At 48.9% G+C, this 20894-nt stretch overlaps 1 protein-coding gene across 1 annotated transcript in view; it reads right to left on the reverse strand.

The window, feature by feature from the left end:
* IA-2 (tyrosine phosphatase IA-2) overlaps positions 1-20894 on the reverse strand; it is a 528690-nt gene that overhangs the window by 302552 nt on the left and 205244 nt on the right. Inside the window, exons 12-13 of the mRNA XM_077657849.1 lie at positions 18657-18736; positions 5723-5784 (exon numbers count right to left, since the gene is read on the reverse strand). Of these exons, the coding sequence (XP_077513975.1) occupies positions 5723-5784; positions 18657-18736 (142 nt within the window). The remainder of the gene's footprint in view (positions 1-5722; positions 5785-18656; positions 18737-20894) is intronic.

Here is a 20894-nt window from a genome sequence, read left to right on the forward strand (position 1 = left end):
TAAACGAAGCGTATACTTCGATGTGTATTATTTTAAGCAGTCAAGTACCTGTGTATATATATATATATATATATATATATATATATATATATATGTATATATATATATATATATATATATGTATATATATATATATATATATATGTATATATATATATATATATATATATATATATATATATATATATATATATATATATATATATATATATATATACATACACGTGAAGGAAGCCAACAGTCACCGAAACCAAGGTGCATAGGGGAATGTCTTTTTTTTAATTTATAGCGTGGATTAGTGGGAGGATAATAGTTCAATTAATCGTTGAAATAAAGAATACTACTTACAAAGTAGCAGAAGAAACAACCATGCCGCCGGTGGGATCCGAACCCACGACCTCCGAATATCGCGTCCGGTGCTCTAGGAACTGAGCTACGACGATGGCGGTCCAATCTGCTGCTCTCATGGGTATTTACGTTTACTAAGTGTAAGCGAAACTTGAGATACATATATATATATATATATATATGTGTGTGTGTGTGTGTGTGTGTGTGTGTGTGTGTGTGCGTGTGCGTGTGCGTGTGTGTGTGTGTGTGTGTGTGTGTGTGTGTGTGTGTGTGTGTGTGTGTGTGTGTGTGTGTGTGTGTGTGTGTGTGTGTGTGTGTGTGTGTGTGTGTGTGTGTGTGTTTTGGCTGCGGGTTCAACCCGGCTGTACCTAGTCCTAGTTTACAGAGCGGAAGACGACCCTCTCGTTCATTTCAATCTGCTTCAATCTTAGCACGTCGTTCTTGATCATAAGAATAACCAAATTCAATCAGCCGTCTACGATACGCAGCCGAAGCGCTGGCTCCAGCGCGCGACTTCTCCATGGCTATCTGCGAAGATCAAGCAACGCTTCTCGCTTTTTATTATCTTATCAGATGAACGGCGAGTCACATAGTTAAGCGCAACTGCGAGGTGAGCGTTGAATCACGTTGTTCAACGCAGTTACGAAGCCGAGCGAATGCCGCTGGCTCCGCTTGCCGCAACTGTGCTGAGGCGCAGCGAGTCACATGGTGCGAAGTCAAAGCCACACCCCCGCTCCTCCGTTTTAAGGTCATTCTTCGGAGCAACACGACCTTGAGGTTTTGTATGGGAGGAGTAGAGCTTCCACTCTAAAAAAATCTTGCGATGTCGTCGATCACAAAGAGGGGGGAAAAAAGCCGTACAAGTGAACTAAAGTCGGAAATCGCTCCTCATACGACGTCCTTAAAATTAACTCTTGCTTGGGGCAGCCGTGCGGGCAGACGGCTTCACGGCGGCCCTGGAGGCTCCTGGTTTGGTTGCCGACGATGGTCGTAAAGGGACCTCGTCCTCGGACATAGATTATATTGGCACTAGAAATAGAAACAAGAAAAATGTGTCCCAGCTCACCCCAAAAAGTATAAGGGGCTATCATCGTCAGACAATCGTAGGTTCACCAGCTTCGTCCAGAACTGAGCCATGGCCACGCTGCCGTGTGCCATGGTCAGAAGCCAGTCGCCATACGTCGCCGAGCGGACACGTCCGCGGAGTTCCGTGCGTTAGCTTCTTCGAGACGACGAATAAACTCCCAGATTACACGTGGGCAGCAATCACGAGACGGACAGTACGGTCACACACTCACGTTGGGTCTGTTGCTTAGCAAAGTTTGTCTTAAAGCTGAAGTACTGTGTTATGTCTGCCATGAGGCGGTGAGGACCAGTAGTTCCTCTTGGCATCAAAACAACAAGCGTCTTCATGAAGACGTTCCTCTCGTTCATCACAGAGTTGTTGAAGGGTCTTGGAGCATCACGGCTTGGCGATTTATTTCGAAACCAGAGGGTCCGACGGGACTGCAAAATTCTTTCGGAGAGGTTACTGTCCTGCACACCACTGCTTGCGCCTATCTGTGGGACCGCTACTGATTGGGCTTCGACGCCTGCGCATGCAGCAGCCCCAAGTAACCGTCGCATATATATTAAGTTTTCAGAAATTATGGAGAGTGTCGCCCATAGCACAGCATGTAGCAGGGACGTCGATGGTTTCCAGTCCATTCTTCCACACATTCTGCATGCACGCGCAGGCGTGAACGGATGTAGACATCGTGTTTCAAAGAAAATTTTTGAAGCGCCCAGAGGTCTATTTGAAGCCCCCCCCCCCCCCCCCCCCCCCCCCCCCAGCTATACCTCACTAGTGTCGGCATATCTGCCTCCACACGCTAGTGCATGAGGCAGCCGCTCTCACAGCTCCAGAGCTCAGTTGTCGCTCCTGCTCGGGTGCATTCAAGTTCATATATTGGGCAAATGGCTCGAATCCCGCACCGGCCTAGCAGAAGTTGAAGCAGTATTATCTTCACGTCGCCTCGTCGTTCTTGAGAAGCATCACTCCTCTCGACAGTAGATTTCTATACACAGTTTTCGGTCTTTGATACAATATCCGCAAAATACTTCGAGCAACTGTTTCATCAAGAAACGGAGAAAGGGAAGACCAAGCCCGATAAGCACTGTATGGCTCAGCAGATCGTCATGAATCGCGTCTACACACACCACGGCAACGGCTTTCCAAGCACTGATCTCAAGACTGCTCGCACATACGTAGGCGCAAAAAAATATGACGAGACAGTATCGAATCGTGCCCTCAGATGAGGTGAGAAGCGGCGAGAGAAATATCAGCTAAACTGAGCAGCGGCGGCGCGCGCTCGGAGAGTGGCGCACGACGCGCATTGAGTGCGCATCGATTGGAGACGCGGAAGCCAGCATGCCTGACACGCACTCACGCACACATACGAGCAGGGAGTGGCCCCGTTACGGCGGCAAAAAGGGGGCGCTGCGTGAAGCCCTTGTTGCGCGCCATGCATCGAGGGCTTCGGTAATTATTTACGTTTATCGCGCCGGTAATCTTGGGCGCTGCTCTTCGGACCGAGACGACCGTGGCGCTTCCGCCGTGGTGGGAGAGAGGGAGAGCGCTTCCCTCGTCTCCCACCACTCTTCCTTCCGCTGTGCCTTTTCTTCCCCCTCTTTCTCTTCCCGCTTGTCTTCCCTGGCAAGTTTCCCTCGACTATCTATGTTGCGAGCGTTGCACAAGCGACTGCGATAGCTTTCCGCTTGAAGCATGAAGGCACCCGACATTGGGGAGCGTCATTATATGACCATACACCTCTAACTGGACCTCTGTAGAGGAGGGTCGGTGAGGGCGAGAGAGAATAAAAACGGGTACGTGTAGGTTGCGCTTAGGAAGGAAAAAAGACAGAGGGCAACGGGGCTCTCGAGTACGGAATGACCTCTCGAACTAATGGGGCGGCATTAAAAGCACTGGGTTAATGCGGCTCTTGTGTGGTAAACCTAATCGAGGTGGACAAAGTCGCCGCAGTCGTCCGGTTCGCATCGCGCCATGTGGCAAGGCGTCCGCGATGCTGTTACGGCCTCTATAAGGACAGGCGATCTTTAGGTGGGTTATTTCTCTGATTTGCTTCTTCATTTTTTTTTAGAGAGGTGTTCAAACTTTTTCCTAGCATACATATTACGTCAATATCAGCATCGGAAAAAGTTTACTGTTTGAATCATGACTAATCTTGCTACTACCAAACTGATATCTCTGAGCCGTGCAATAATAAGACCGTCCTCATTTTCACAGCGTTGCGCTTTTGTGAAATTTTACGTTTAATAATTCAAGTTTAGTATTTTTACCAGCAACGATAACACAACATTTTGACGTATTCAACTGACGGCTCACATTTTTCTCTAGTTCTGTAGCGTGTCCAAGTTGAGCAGAGCTTTAGTTCCTCTATCTCAGATAAAATGCCAGATAATTTTACTGTCTTAAATAAAAAGCACTGTGCACGAGGTCATATATGCTCTGAACGGACCACATTCGCTCAAATCTGGTGTCCTGAAAAACGGTAAATCTGCCCCGCATCATGCTCTTGTCTTAACAATGTTTCTTCAGCACCCTTGCGTTCACGCATCCTGACTGAACGCATTCTCTGATTATAAAACAGTAATGCGACAAGGCGTCGAAAAATGCGAATTTCAAATTAGCAACAACGTTGCAAATGAATACAAAACGCACTTTCACAGGGGTCCTACAGTCACATTTGCGTTATTTTAAATGCATAGCTCTTATAACTTTATTTTAAATGTTTGCATTATAAAGATGTTCTTGCATCCTGCGGCTGCATTTAAATGGCCTGAGAGGAGTAACAGTACAACAAAAATGAAACATTGGTTGTTGTGTGTTTTCTATTGTATTATTGTGAACTGGCTGAGACCATTCAAATGCAGCCACAGGAAACAAAGCGCATTTGTTAAGGAAAAGATTAAAAAAACTTAAATATTGCTGTAGGGTTCTTGTGCCCTTAGTTACAAACGTGTCCGGGAGTCGATGAACAAACGAAGATGACACAGCAGCGGAGAAAAAAATATTTATGAAAATCTATACGCTCAGGGACTTACGAATAACTTTAAAGGTGACTGCCGCGCACGAAACAGATTTCATTCTTTTGACGGCGCGCGGAAAGCTTTACCAGAGCAGGCCTTGTGGATACAGCGTACGTGTAGTTTCAAGGTAACAGAAAGCGTTTCCCCAAATCCCGGGAGCTCGCTGACATAACAGCGTTGCCACCACATTAGGCAATTGCAATTTTTTTTCCTTCTGTATTTTCTATGAATATTGCAGCCGCCAATTAAGAACATCCAGCCAGTTCAGTCAACTATTTAGATCTAGCAAGCAGGACATTTCGGTACTCCGGCTTCTTTATTCTCTTTATTTAAGTGCTTTTTATGCAGTGACCGTTAGGCTATGCGTTGACCTGGCCTCGTGGGTAAAGGCAGTTTTAACGAATAATGCTCTAAGGATCCGCCGAACGCTTTCGTAACGAATAATATATAAATATTACGTCAAATACGGGTAAGTGCACACCTGGGTAATTTTTCATCCTCAGTATTCTGTATATTTCTCTCTCGAAGATAGTCGCCGCAAACAAAATATAATATCGAAACTAAACGAGTTTAAACAAAAAGGCTAAAAATAACATGCAAAAAATGGCCACCAGGTAAACGAATATTCTGGGAGAACGTTAGCTAAGCTATCGAAAATTCGGGTTCAGCCGAGGGCTTCCTTCTTTTAATCTTTCCTTACTTGTTTTTTTAAATATCAAAGACAAACAAAAAGGCACCGACTCTCCTAATACAAGATCCAGCTGCGACACCCATGTTCATGGATCCCCCATGCTTCCAGTCCGCCTGCTCAAAAAGAGAAAAAAAAAACCTAGAAAGAAGCAGGACGAGACTTAAGGGACAGCTGCAACGGATGTCAGCTCTACTGGATGTCAGTACACGGCGGGAATTTCGAAGCACTGAAACAAAGAGTTTCGACGCCATCCAGAAGGTATACAGTGCTGTTAAAACACAAGCGAGTGATCCGGTGACTCTCCGCAGTCGGCCTTAAGGCGCCGATGGTCCACTGGCTCTGGTAAACTTATAACGTCGCAGCAAGAGACGCGGAAGAAACAGGCATACTTGCATAACGAGCTAGAAAGAGACGCCGCGATCGACGCAGCTCCAATGACTGACGCGTGGACGACCTCGAAGAAGGAAAGAGGCGCACACGCATTGTGTATACATGTATGAGAGCAACACGTGCTGAATGTCATGCATGCAGAAAAGGTGAGAGGAAGAGAGTGGGAAACGAAGGTAAAGTAGGATGCGTGCGTACGAAACGAACCTCTCCGACGACGCCTGCTGCCACGATGGTGTAGTTCTGGTGAAGCGTGTCGGCCAGGCTCTCTGAAACAAAAAGAAAGTGCATGGAGGTCATACATTGGGTGTAAATATACCGCCTTCACACCTTGACAGGAAACTTATGCAGCGCTGTAGATATTCTCAGTGACTTACTGCTCCAAAAAGAAGTCGAGAAGTTATAACAATACGTTACTTCATCTCTATACATGAGCTGTCTTTTGTTGTTTAGTTTCATACCGTTGGCACCCCGACTGCTTGCAATATAAACTACTCCCGCGATTGTACAGAAATTTGTAGAACGTTTTTCCAGAAAACTGGATGTGTTGTTATCGCGATCTGCCTTATCTTCTAGTGCGCGTTCTACAAGAAATGTTTATTTTTTCTCAGCTCGAAGAACGCCTATGCTCTTTCCAAATTAGGTAGGTTATCTTCGTTTATTTTTTTGTTTGTTTTAGCAGGACTGGTGGAGCATATGGCGGCTACAATAGTTTCCGATATGCACGACATTTGTGAACTGAAATGGTCCACCAAAACATCATACAAGCAGAATATTGTCATATTGTGATGCGAAAATCGACTCATGAAGAAATAGAAAGACAGCCGACGAAGTCTGAGCGCCGTTCAAACGCACATGATGATGCTGACCTTTCGCACTAAAAGACCCTAATGCCCCGCAGAGGGAAGGGAAGAACTAAGAAATGCTTGTAGTCTCGTTTATATCTCTCCAGCATTAGGAACGCCAGCACACCAAGTATCGGACGGCCAACCTCAAAGCCAGTAACCACAGGACGAAAGTAACCCATATATCGCCCTGAAGTTCCTACTTGAAAATCACTAGGATTCATCCCTTCTCTATGTCTCCTACCCGCCGCGGTGGCTTAGTGGTTAGGGCGCTCGACTACTGATCCGGAGTTCCCGGGTTCGAACCCGACCGAGGCGGCTGCGTTTTTATGGAGGAAAAACGCTAAGGCGCCCGTGTGCTGTGCGATGTCAGTGCACGTTAAAGATCCCCAGGTGGTCGAAATTATTCCGGAGCCCTCCACTACGGACCTATTCGTTCCTATCTTCTTTCACTCCCTCCTTTATCCCTTCCCTTACGGCGCGGTTCAGGTGTCCAACGATATATGAGACAGATACTGCGCCATTTCCATTCCACCAAAAACCAATTATTATTATTATTATGTCTCCTCCATCGCCCCGACTACACAGAGCTGAGTCGAACGTTTTTCTGAATAATAATAATAATAATAATAATAATAATAATAATAATAATAATAATAATAATAATAATAATAATAATAATAATAATAATAATAATAATAATAATAATAATAATATAATAATAATAATAATAATAATAATAATAATAATAATAATAATAATTGGTTTTTGGTGAAAGGAAATGGCACAGTATCCGTCTCACATATCGGCGGAAACCTGTACCACGCCGTAAGAGTAGGGATAAAGGACGGAGTGAAAGAAGAAAGGAAGAAAGAGGTGCCGTAGTGGAGGGCTCCGGAATAATTTCGACCACCTGGCGATCTTGAATGTGCACTGACATCGCACAGCACACGGGCGCCTTAGCGTTTCGCCTCCATCGAAACGCAGCCGCCGCGGTGGGGTTTGAACCCGGGAACTTTTTTTTTTTCCGATACCACGATCGCATTTCGTGGTGAGCTCGGTGCGCTTTTTTTTCCGCAACCCCTCCGTTCCCCCGTGGTTGTAATTGTACGACAAGGAACGCCACTGTTTGTCTTCCATTACAGCTGCATCAGCCGCAGCACAGCAGCACCGCGTCGGGTGTTGATTGCAACTTCTATTTCCTCTGATTACGAGCTTCCAACGTCGTCACCTCTGCGGAACAAGCGACAGAGAGCAGCCCGGGGCGGGAGTATAGGAGACCGGGCCTCGAGGTCGGGTGAGGGCGCATGCGTCCTCGCAAAGCGAAGGGTTCGAGCGAGCAGTATCAACGGCTCCAGCCAGGTGAACTCGACGGCGAGAAATGAAAAGGGGGAGAAAGAGGCGTGCAGCGCAATCTACACGCGCGGCGGACTGCGAGTGAGGTAGGCGGAAAACGCACCCCCTCCCCATTCACCCCCCCACCCCCTCAGAGACGCACGATACGAGAGCGACGGCCCAAGAGTTGCCGCTCAGTAGTGTGACGGCCGGAAGGATGCACCGGCGCGCACGGGCGCGCGAGTGTGCTCCAGCGCAGTTTTGGAACCCGTGCCAGAAACAGATGCGCCGCGCCCAGAGAACAAGAGGGATGGGAGAGGGAAAATTAGACGAGAAAGGCGCTCAGCGTCCCGCTGTGACGAAGACTCATCTGCGCTTTCCTTCCTCCTGTCGTCCCTCGTCCCACTCCTCACTCGTCACCCTCGCCTTCGCTGTGCCCGCCATCGTCGGCGCTCTCTTTGTTTTCTCCTTGCCCGTCCGGTGCCCGTGCACAAAAGCACCCCCCCCCCCCCCACCCCCCCTGTTCGAGCTCTTTCTATCTTGGGTCGCCTCTAGTTCGCAGGTGCATGCGCCAGTGCTCTTCTTCGATGGCCCGTGAAAACAGTACCGAGGAACGCCGCCTGTACCTCTTTTTTAATTCTCTCTCCGCCTAGTATTTCTTTTTTCTAAACCCCTCGGGTTAAGTTGCTCCACTTTGTTGCACAGGGTTTGTTAACTAGGCCTGTTGGAAACTGGGCGGCGTTCAAACCTGATTGTAATTTGTGGATCTGAAATAGAGCGACTGTTTCAGAATAAACAGGTGCAGTTTTGCAGCAACGTACTGGTCAATGTATGCATGGTGTCCTGCTTGTTGCATTTGCTTGTTGCTTTTGGTTGTTTTTTTGTAGCTGCTTTTGCTTGCCTATTTCAAATGCCCACTTCTACCTATGGACTGTAACAAGGCTGGAGTACTTGTGAATAAAAATAAAAGAGTCCGGAAGGTAGTGAGTTTTGCATCTATATTGAACATTTTTTGAGTCCAAGGTTGTCAGCGACTACGGTGAAAAAAAAATGGCAGTGGCTTAACTCAGCTATGCCAGGATATACGTAGCGACAGCTGTAGTTCTCCGCTGGTACGCAAGTTGTCGAGTTTGTTGTTGTGACTAAAATGTTAAGCATTTAAGAAGTATTCGGTGGGACACATTATTTATTCAATTGTATTGAAAGAGATAAACGCTGCCCGATGATCGGTAAAGTAAAACGCAGTTGTCTCAATGCTACCTACACAGTATTTAGACTGGTTGCTTTCTCTCAGATACACAAGCTCAGTCCTTCCGGTCCAGGATCCGGAGTACCCAGGTTCGAACCCGACCGCGGCGGCTGCGTTTCGATGGAGGAGAACGCTAACGCGCCCGTGTGCTGTGCGATGTCAGTGCACGTTAAAGATCCCAGGGTGGTCGAAATTATTCCGGAGCCCTCCACTGCAGCACATCTTTCTTCCTTTCTTCTCTCAGTCCCTCCTTTATCTATTCCCTTCCGGCGCAATTCATGTGTCCGCCGATACAGTTAGACAGTTAATGCGCCATTTCCTTTCCCCCGAAACCATATTTTCATAAAACGCCGGTGCACTTTGATGCGTTCAACTGAACGTTAGGTGTGATCCATGCGACGCCTGCCGTGGAGACCGACACCGCGGACCGCGGCCGTAAAGTTAAATTTGTTTTGGGAGAAAGGAAATGGCGCAGTATCTGTCTCAAATATCGGCGGACACCTGAACCGCGCCATAAGAGAAGTGATAAAGCAGAGACTCCGGAAGAAACGGCGGCGACGGCGGCGACGAAGCGCGCGGTGCACCCACTCCTCCTCCCCGGTTGTCATGGTAACGCCGCATGCGCACAACTTTCCTCTCCATGTACCATGGTAACGACGCATGCACCCAACTGGCCTCTCGCGTGTACCGCGTAATGCTCGACTGGTAGCCTAGTGTAAGCTCCCGCTACAAAACAAAATTCCGTGCCAGAGACAGGTCCTGCTCGATGTCCGAGCAGAGGTGCCATGATCAATAATGCTGTCGATCCATTTAGAGAAAAACTTACGAACGCCCTAACTCTGCGCTGACGATGTAACGCGATAATAAACAAGATTAGGAAAAACCTTCTCAACATTGAATTTTTACAATGCCAAAACACGTAATTCCAGAAACTAGAGCTTCCTCTCAAGCGTGCTCGTCAGTCAATACTCGCACGCTAAGAATAAACGCCACCTCATCGAGAGTTCACGATGCAGGATACAGTTAGGTTCCTCATCGTTGCACGGAGCTCCCATTGTCGCAACACCGAAAGGAGGCTGTGGAAAGCAAAACGAATGAAGTGCGTGTGTATGTGATCTTGCCATGAGACAGTGGGTGCTCGTCGAATTTATTGGGAGGCCGATTGATGGGCATCTAAAGACATACCCAAAGCAGGCTCAGAGCTTCCGGCAAATCACTTAGGGACGGCCAGAGGCGCCCCGTGCCTGTCCCTAACTTCATGCTCTTAGTATCTTTCGCATATACTCTCTGGTAGTGGCTAAAAGCCCAAAATTGTCGCATCAATACTCTCAACGCAATGCACTCTGCTCCCCAATCCCGCTTCCTTAATGACTCGCTTGCTCTTCAAATACAAGCCCAAAGCGCCTGTCTTCAGGATCTGGTTCATCACGTCCGCAACGCATTCAGCAAGCCCTGTTAGGCAGTCACAGCACCCGAAAACGATGGACGCAGTGCTGAAAGTCAAGCAAATTAAATAATAATAATAATAATTGGTTTGGGGGGAAAGGAAATGGCGCAGTATCTGTCTCATATATCGTTGGACACCTGAACCGCGCCGTAAGGGAAGGGTAAAGGAGGGAGTGAAAGAAGAAAGGAAGAGAGAGGTGCCGTAGTGAAGGGCTCCGGAATAATTTCGACCACCTGGGGATTTTTAACGTGCACTGACATCGCACAGTACACGGGCGCCTTAGCGTTTTTCCGCCATAAAAACGCAGCCGCGCATTTCCGTTTACATTAGAAGGGACGCCACACTATGATTGTTTACCACTCCTCAGCGCTCGGCTTGCTTCGGGTAGAGCAGAATTTTCGGGTACTTTCCTCGCAGCATGACCTTCCCATATTGGACTGCGGATTCACATCACGGTGTGTTTTGCATTCGACCCACTGAACTCCTTATACATATACAACAAGTATGGTGGGGCAGCCAGAAAAAGAATATATAGCCATTTATAATTAGAAGCAGGTGCAGCGATCGAAATAAATATATAACGGCGAAGAGTACATTACCGGCCGCTATATTTTTCGCGCCTTCTTCAGCATGAAAAGTAATTGCTCATTATGCCCGGCCGGCTATATAATGCCGCCAGCAGGCAAAAGTATCTAAGTTAGCCAGATATGGAAAGTGTTTTAATTTAATGCGAGAAGAATAACGTTGTATCCCAGCGAAATGTACGCAGACAGAACTTGCGTCGAAAGGAAAGCTAGAACCACGTGCTCCGGAAGGATTGTCATTGTTCCGGAAACTTCCTTTGCTACTACTGCTTTGAGTCATTGAAAGTGAATATTTTTACAGCTTCTACTTGCTAGATAAGCATTTTAATTCAGTTCCATTAAGTGTCTCTGTCCCTGATCTCGAAATCTCATCGCCGAAAGAAAACAAGAGAGAGGAATACCAGAGGCGGACAGGAATGTGAGAAAAATAGTCCACGCTGAGTCTTTTCCAACCGTCGCATTACGGCTGAGCTTCGCGATCACGGGGCAAGCGATTACAGAGCACATAAGAGTTTAGAGGGAGTGATCTCTGTATCGATTACCCAGGCACGAACTGCTTTTAAGAGCAGATTCAGCGAAGCTACATCGGGGTATTAGACTGGTGCAGAGGGTACGTGCCTTGGCACGCGCGTTATATCTTCCTTTCAAGAAGCGCGAAACGCGAAATAAACAGTCACAAAGAAGTCCGTGTCTGCATTATGCTAATCTGCAACCTTCGTAGACAAAGACGGGAAACTGCGTTACTCACCACTGCTGATTTTTTTTATTTCTATAACATTAAAACCCATGACAAAAGTGTGCGCAGAACTTGGCATTAAGTGAGCGTATCAGCTGTCTACGCTCAAAGTGAATGTATAGCGTCGTTTCACAGCTCATCACTTTTTTCTTTAACGCACACTTCTTAAACTTCTTAAATGGGACACAAATGAAGCATGTTCATGACAACTATTTAGAACGAGATCCCGGCGAGAATACAGAAATGATTCAGGAAGAACGACACGTCTGTGGCGAGAAGCAACACGAAGAGCATACATTTTTCGGTTTCGTTTAGTTGTCGGAAATGTAAGCAGTATGCATTATGCAACTGGCGCCAACGGTTGAATCTGTGCTTTCTAAAATGAAACCTAAGCACTACTTTTTTTCTGAATCGCAAGCAGCAAATTGTTTTAAAATAGTTGAATTAACTGAACGAAAGCAATCTTGCAATATCCTTCCAATGTGTGAAAACGTTCATTTAAAAGTCTTCGTGTAGAAAAGCACCAGGAATTGGACAGATCTGGAAAATTAGTCAACTGTATTAGAGCCGAGTAAATAAAGGTTTGTTTTTGTTTGATCAAGTCGGTCGCAAAAAAAAAAAACAACCTGAATTCCATACAGGGGACTGAGATAAATTTCTTTTCATTTCTTTCTTTGTTTGCCTAAGTCATTGGCTCTCGTAAAGCGGGACGCCTCATATGGAGAAAATTCACATGGACACTCAATTACAGCATGCATTGACATTACAGTACACCTGTTGACTTCCTATAGTGGAAAAGATGACACTTCCGGTCTGGTGGCGTCCACTTCCTTCCAGCCAATTGGGAATGCTCGGTCTAGAGACGTCAACTTGCTTTCAGCCAATTAAGAATGCTCGGACTGGACACGTCACTTCCCTCCAGCCAATGTGTGAATTTTATGACCTACGACGCATTCTTTCCCGTGAGGTTCCTAATGCTATCGCACTAGAAACATACCCAGTTTCAACCGAGTTGCTGCCTACGCCACGATAATCGATATACAAATTAGAACATGAAGAAAGCATCTGCGTAAGAACACGACGGGAGAAGGCGTGGAACGAGGGAACGAACCGAATGCAGTGTGTTCATCCTCTTCCATTTGTTTCCTCTTTTATATAATTGGTTTTTTGGGGGGAAAGGAAATGGCGCAGTATCTGTCTCATATATCGTTGGACACCTGAACCGCGCCGTAAGGGAAGGGATAAGGGAGGGAGTGAAAGAAGAAAGGAAGAAGATGATGCCGTAGTGGAGGGCTCCGGAATAATTTCGAACACCTGGGGATCTTTAACGTGCACTGACATCGCACAGCACACAGGCGCTGTTACATTTAGAGCATGAATAACCAGCAACAATTGAATTGCAAGAGTGCTCTTTAAATAGACACCCGTGTCTGCGGCCACACCTTACAATGCGCACAAGTCCATGTCAAACAAGCGCAACTAGAAATGTTGCCTGGGCAATTTCGCAAGACCTTGTTCTTCTGGATCTAAAGAAGCGATGTCGTGAGTGCCACAAAAATACCGTCGACGTCTTATGGTGAAGTTAAGTATCTGGCCAGGCCCTTTGTGAAATTTGAAACAGACCATAGCAAAGAAGTATATTTCGGAACGTAATAGCAGTGGTGGTTCCCTTCTTTCAGGTGGTCAAAGTATCGATCTCAAAACGCGGCGCGCGGCAGAGTCGCATCATGGAATGCACACATGAAACTTGCTAATAAAAGTAACTCTCCCTGCATAACTTCCACTTATAGCGAAATATTTCGCTCCGGATAAAACCACGAGGGCTTCTCAATCCTCCCGCGGCCCACAGAGTAAACGCACTCGCAAAGCGCGAGGACAACGAAAAGCGAAGGCAATAACATGCCACAGTTTTTCCGACATCGCTATGCGTCCTTCACGAGAGCGTGCTAAAATTCCGCTCCTACAGACGTTCCGCCACATGTATGGAAGCTGGAGCGGGATGGTGAGGGCAGAAGAGACTGGAGCGGGATGGAGAGAGAAGAGAGAGATTGTAACGTAGGGCGGCCAGCCAAGGCTTTAAGGCGTTTGCGTCGCATCGCTAGGCGGTGCCGTTTGCCGAGGACCTGTGGGAAGCTGCCCCCCTTTCCACTCATTTTTTGGGGCTCCGAAAACGCGTCGGATCGCCATCGGAAAGCGACGTTGCAAACTCGCGAGAAGAGTGCGGGCTTTGCCACGGGCGGCCTCCGAAGCGGCGGGGGCTTTTAAAGGCTTCCGCTGCGGCGCCGTCCAAAGATCCTCAGCGCTGTTGACACTGCGCGCGGTGGAGAGCGCGGGGCTCCTGGCGTCCCGGATACCTCCTTGTCGAGGTTTTGTGGGACGGTGGGGGCTTAGAGCCCGGCCGCGACGGAGAACCGCAAACGCGTCGCAAATGGACGCGGCTTGCCGATGCGTTCGTGGCCACAACCGTGTTCGCCTCTTCCCTTCGGGGCGCGTACCGACAGAGGTGATGAGACGGGGCTGTGAGCCCGCGCCTTTGGGACGCAGAGCGAGCGCTCCAGGAGCGCATCCTTCGGTTGATGGAATCGGAGTATTTGGCGGTACGACGCGCAGCTTCGGTTATAGAGAGAGAAGAGGAGAGAACGAAAAGCGTACCAGGCGCTTCTACCTCCACCACGGTCGAAGTATATATCGCCGGGAACCCCCAAGTGTGGTCGTTTATGAGCCGCGCCGAAGGACAAACAACCATCGATGAACGGAACATTGGGAGGTAGGGATCAGAGCGTGTCTTCCACACCTCGCACATCTCACTCTCTTTGCCCTCACAGGAGAGGGAGGTAGAAAGTAGGCAACCGTTGAATATTGCCGAGTGCTTTCTAACTCGCCTCCCCCTTTCGACGTCATCGGCCTCAGTTCTCGACCACGCGTCGAACGCTTTTGGGGATGGAGGGTTCTGGGACACATGCTTCAACCGCACACCTTTTATTTCCTCTCTTTTGAGCAGATATGTTTGAAACCGAGAGGAAGAGGTGTACTTTGGGATAGACACTAAGCCATCTTAAGTGTCCCTTGGCGCTTTGAGCGCCACCAAGGGCCCCTCTTTTGAGTAGAGCTGAAACATAGGAGCTACTCGTTATGGAGAGCAATGTTCCTAAAGCCTCTTAAAGCTGATTGTGGAACTTGCTATTATCACTAAGGTGTGTTTTTTACCCCCATGACCAGATCCACGAATATTTTTGATCGAACGCTGCTTAGGCAAATAAATAATACTAAAGAAAACCAAACATATTATTGAGTTTTTAAGCTTCAATGCAGAAATTGGTCCATCCGTCAGTAGAGAGCAAGAAAGAAAAAAGCCAATCTCGCACAACCTTCTAATTCACCTCATTTGTTACTACAACGTATTTCACTGCTCCTACACTATATATCTCCTACGTACAATACACGAGTCTCACGGCAAAGTCGTCCTTATTGCAGTACGACCGGCGCAGCGATAGTGTGCATCTCTATGGAAACGAAAAGAGGTTGGTTCTTCCTTGAGTTTATCACGTAGATTTTTTTTAAACGTTAATGCAAACACCTGACGAAAGTCACCTGGACCAGGCTTTGCTGCACTAATAACGCCTTTTTCTACGCTTGCACTAGATGCCTCCATAGCGAAAAAGCCGTCCTGTCTGCGGATGAAGCCTCCACCTACTACGGTTGGCAGGTGGAAAAGTGGCGATAGAGAAATATTCCTCTCCACCTTAAGAGGAAAGAGAAATGCAAGGCGGAGAGGGAATACGGAGAGGGTGGCAGGCGATTGGTAGCGAGCTAAGCGGAGAGAGCGAAACTCCCCTTTCTTTTATCGTAGCTATAGGTGGGTCAGTAGTGAAAAAATTGGCTGTGGTTTAGCTCTGCATGGTTAACCCAAGTTGAATTGCGAAAGCTTCGTTTTCTCGGCACGCCGTCTACGCAGCGTCTCATTCCGACGATCTCGACAACTCAAACCGGTCTCTTCCGCAGTTTAAGAGTCACTCCGGGATGTGGCAACACTTCTAGCCGCATCTTCGTTATGACGCTTCTCGAGTTGTGCGGCGCGTTCTTCTGGCGTCTCTTGAGCGCGTTGTCTCTTCCTCGCTTCGTTTTGTCGTTGTTGCGTCTCTTTCGCGCTCTCCATAACGACTGCAACACTCCGAGGCGAAGCGCATATATATATATCCCCCCCCCCCCCCCCGCTAAGCGACATCTCTTATCCCTCTACTCCAGCGCAGCACATTTGGTGGAGCGAGCGGCGACTCTATCTGTTGGAGCGCGGCTGTGGCGTTGCTAGGCAACGGCGGCTCAAGGGCGGCTCAAGGTCGTTCGTCGGCCACGGCATGCGGCATACGGCTGAAGTGCGATCACGCGACGAGCAGAGCTGGCTGGCTCGCTGGCGTAGTGTTGCTTTCGCAACAAAAGCCCTTTTGTGCCCTGGTGAACCTTGGTGCTCTCCTGGAGAAGGAGGAATACCGGTTTCGCAGCAGCTGCAGCCACGTTAAAAAGATGATATCCGTGCACGCCAGCTGCAGCCGAGTGGAACGGGGGTAGCGAGCCTACTCCACACTAGCGAAAAAGAGGCAAACCGATCTCTCGGCAGCCAAGTCGAACGAAGAGCAGCGAGCCTGCTGCACCCTAGCGGAACCGAGGCAAACCGGTTTTTCGGCAGATGCAGCTAAGTCGAACGGAGGACAGCGAGCGTGATGCGCCCTAGCGGAAGCGAGGCAAACTGGTTTCGCGGCAGCTGCAGCCATGTCGACCGGAGGTCAGCGAGCCTGCTGCACCCTAGCGGTTAGGAGGAAAACCGGTTTTGCGGCAGCTGCAGCCAAGTGGAACGGAGGGCAGCGAACCTGCTGAACCCTAGCGGAAAGGAGCCAAGCCAGTTTTGTGGCAGATGCAGTCAAGTGGAACGGAGAATAGTGAGCCTGCTGAACCCTGGCGGAAAGGAGGCAAACTGGTTTCGCAGCAGCTGCAGCCACGTGAAAGGTGAAACCCGCGCACGCCAGCTGCAGCCAAGTGGTACGGAGGGTAGCGAGCCTACTCCACCCTAGCGAAAAGAAGGCAAACCGGTCTCGTAGCAGCTGCAGCCAAGTAACACTGAGGGTAGTGAGCCTGCTGCATCCTAGCGGAAAGGAGGAAAACTGGTTTCGAGGCAGCTGCAGCTAAGCGGAACGGGGGGGCAGCGAGCCTACTGCACCCTGGCGGTAAGTAGGCAAGCCGGTTTTCCGGAAGCTGCAGCCAAGTAGAACGCAGGGCGAGGAGCCTACTGCACCCTAGCGGAAACGAGGCAAACTGGTTTCACGGCAGCTGCAGTCAAGTGCAACGGAGGGCAGCGAGCCTGCTGAACCCTAGCGGAAACGAGGAAAACCAGTATTGCGGCATCTGCAGCCAAGTAGAACGGAGGGCAGCGAGCCGCTGAACCCAAGCGGAAAGGAGGAAACCGGTTTTGCGCCAGATGCAGTCAAGTAGAACGGAGGATAAGAGCCTGCTGCATCGTAGCGGAATGGAGGAAAACCGGTTTCGTGGCAGCTGCAGGTAAGTGAAACGGAGGTTAGCGAGCCTGCTGCATCCTAGCGGAAAGGAGGAAAACCGGTTTCGCGGCAGCTGCAGTCAGCTGCAACGGAGGGCAGCGAGGCTGCTGAACCCTAGCAGAAACGAGGGAAACCGGTTTTGCGGCAGCTGCAGCCAATTGGAAAGGAGGATAGCGAGCCTTGTGAACCCTAGCGGGAAGGAGGCAAACCGGCTTTGCGGCAGATGCACTCAAGTGGAATGGAGGCTAGCTAGCCTGCTGAACACTAGCAGAAAGGAGGCAAACCGGTTTTATTGCAGATGCAGTCAACTGGAACGGAGGATAGCGAGCCTGCTGAACCTTAGCGGAAAGGAGGCAAACCGGTTTCGCATCAGCTGTAGTCATGTGAAAGAGATGAAACACGTGCACGCCAGCTGCAGTCAAGCGGAGCGAAGGGTAGCGAGCCTTGTCCACCCTTGCGAAAAGGAGGGAAACCGGTCTCGTGGCAGATGCAGTCAAGCGGAACGGCGGTTGAAGAGCCTGCAGCATCCAAGCGGAAAGGAGGCAAACTGGTTTCGCAACAGCCGCAGCCACGTTAAAAAGATAATACCCGTGCACGCCAGCTGCAGCCAAGTGAAACGTAAGGTAGCGAGCCTGCTCTACCCTAGCGAGAAGGAGGCAAACTGGTCTCGTGGCAGCTGCAGCCAAATGAAACGGAGGGTAGCGAGCCTGTTGCATCTTAGCGGAAAGGATGCAAACCGGTTTCGTGGCAGCTGCAGCTAAGTGTAATGGAGGGCAGCGAGCATACTACACCCTAGGGGTAAGGAGGCAAGCTTGTTTTGCGGCAGCTGCAGCCAAGTATAACGCAAGGCAGCGAGCCTATTGCACCCTAGTGCAAACTAGGCAAACCAGTTTCGCGGCAGCTGCAGCCAAGTGGAACGGAGAGTAGCGAGCCTGCTGAACCCTAGCGACAAAGAGTCAAACCGGTTTCTTGGCAGATGCCGTCAAGTAAAACGGAGGATAGCGACACTGCTGCAGCCTAGCGGAAAGAAGGCAAACCGGTTCGCGTCAGCTGCAAACGAAGGAAACGGCATAAAACGTGTAACGCATGTTGCCGCTTACATTGTCTGTATAACCGTCATACTTAACCTGTTGCGAAGTGTCTATACATACTGTGCTAGCGCACCCATGTTGGATTTATTTAACGTAGTGAATCGGAAGTAATTTTTTTTCTGAAAAATTAAGAAAACACTGAACATCGCAAAGTGCGCATCTTGCACATTTTGCGAACACGTTTGCACGTACAATTACGGTAACCAAGTAATGTTTCCTTGCCTACCTGGATTTCAAGAAAACAGTCAATGCGTCGTGCTTTTAGGTGAAAAGTGAAAGTAAAGAAAATTTGCATGCGACAAATTCACCTGCTCTGGCAGCCACGGTTGTTGCGTTGAGGTTCTGCGAGTTGGGGTTCACCTTGAAGCTCACCCGGTTTCCCTCCAAGCTGGAAAGCAAAAAAAAAAACAAAGTAAGATGCAGATGCAGTTCGCGAGGTACATCAGATCAATCGTATTTTTATTCATAAAATAAAGCCGATATCAGGTCTCACTACAGAGAAGATCGTAGGCATTTTGCAAAACTATATGAATCGCGAATTGTATTTTGTCATTTATATGCTCCGCGTGGGCCGGCACCATCTCCGCTGTACAGGATGTTTTCGTAATATTCATACGTGAGCGTCTTAGATAACACGGGTTTTTATGCTGACATTAACCCGCTTCAATTACTGCTCCTACCAAACTTAATCTAACGAGACCTTTGTAGCGTGCTTTAATACTTGTAGCTACCAGTTAAACACTATTGTCGAGCCCGTAGAGAAGGCGTTTTTCAACTATGCATCTTCATTCTCTGAATATTGCAGCTCTTTGCATTGGACATCAGCCATATCATCGTAAGTCGAGTGGCCCACAACACGTGGTCGTCCCTTTGAACAACTCTGAATTTAAATCCACGAATAAAAAAAAGAAAGTGGCGGTTCGCAGCGTACTCGTAACACCAGCGTTACGTGAAAGACAAGTAAATATCGCACGCAAGGAGTCGAGACGTCGGGAACTTCTCAGGTTCCGAAAGAAAGGCCCGTAAAATGGTGAACGAAAGACTACGGCCCGCGCAGCCTTCGGCGCTGAGAGGGCTCCTGGTTTCGTAACCGGCGTTCAAGAAAAGTTAATGGGTTTTTCAAATGAAATCGGTGCGAGCGGATGGGGCGGCAACGGGGCACTCGGCCCTCGGCCTGCACCGTGGGCGACGGCGACGACCGTAGGGGGGCAGTGCAGCGAAATGGAACGCGTGTAGACCCCTCCATCCACCGTGCGTTCAATAAATGGTGCGTAATTGCCGAGACAGGATTGGACGGGGTCCCCGCCGCGCTAGAGCAAATCTCCAGTGAGGTCTCCGCGTCGCTGGAAGCTACGGGATCTGAGCCCGCCCGTCTCTTTTCTTTCCACATCGTTTCCACGCGCACGCACGCACGCACGAACGCGTGTTTTTCCTTTTGTTTCCTTAGGCCGATTTCAATGGCGCAAGCGCAGGGCGTACGCTTCCCCAGGGGACATCAGTGAGTGACTGCGTGTGCACTTGCATTCCCTCCCGCGCGCTGAGACCGCGTGCCACTGATTAACGAGCACAGTTGCAGAACGAAGATTTGCTGCTTCCCAACACCTCTGGCGGCGGGCATTCTCGGTTATATTCGACTACGCTGCATGCTAATGACCTGTTAGCTTGCCATTTCTCGCAGTGGAGAGAGTGGAGTGGTTGAGTGGTAACGCAAAATGTGAGCACGGGTACATGCTTGGCTGCCGTTTCTTATGCGTATGCTAATTGTGTACCATGATGTCGCGGAATGCTGACGGAGATCGGTGTTGGCTGGCGCGCGTACAACATGTGCGTCTATTGACTTCAGGCCCCCGGTCATCGCGAAAGAGAACGTTGCGGAAAAACAATTGGTAGGAATCCCCTACGTGCACGGCATTTCACATCGCCTAAGAAAAGTGGGGGCGAGGTACGGGGCGAAAGTTGTTTTCACCGCGAAGAACAAACTCGGTGGTGTGTGCAGTGCTGTGCGCAAAAAGATTGAGCATGGTGGTAACCGCGCAGTGAATGATTGCACGATAGCCCACAGAAAGAGGCTCACAGATTGCGACACATGTGTTGTGTATCGCGTTCCACTTTCCTGTGGTAAGAATTACATCGGCCAGACTGGTCGATGTATCAATGAGCGTCTAGCGGAACACCGCAGATCTCTAAAAGGTGCTGTGACCTCCAACCTCGCTTTGCACTGCAGGGATTGCAAAGATTGCTTTCCTCGCCTTGACAGGACAAGTATCTTGTTCAGGCACAAAGATAGGGTATGCCGGGAGTTGATAGAAGCTTACTTGATTAAGAAAGAGAGTGAAGCGTGTGCCGCATCACCGTCGGTCAGCCTGCAGGATAAGGAAGTTCCTTTTCTGCGCAGTTTCTTGGGGCCAAGTAGACAGTACGGGGAGTTGGCCTGATGTGATTGAATTTGGTTTTCCTGTTGCTGTGGTGTTCCTTATCACGCAGGAATGAAATGTCATTGATTTCTTTGTACATCGGTTGTGGCGGTTCCTTTTGTTGTTTTTTGT

Source organism: Amblyomma americanum, chromosome 3 (genome assembly GCF_052857255.1).
Source record: "Amblyomma americanum isolate KBUSLIRL-KWMA chromosome 3, ASM5285725v1, whole genome shotgun sequence".
NCBI classification, from domain to species: Eukaryota; Metazoa; Arthropoda; class Arachnida; order Ixodida; family Ixodidae; genus Amblyomma; species Amblyomma americanum.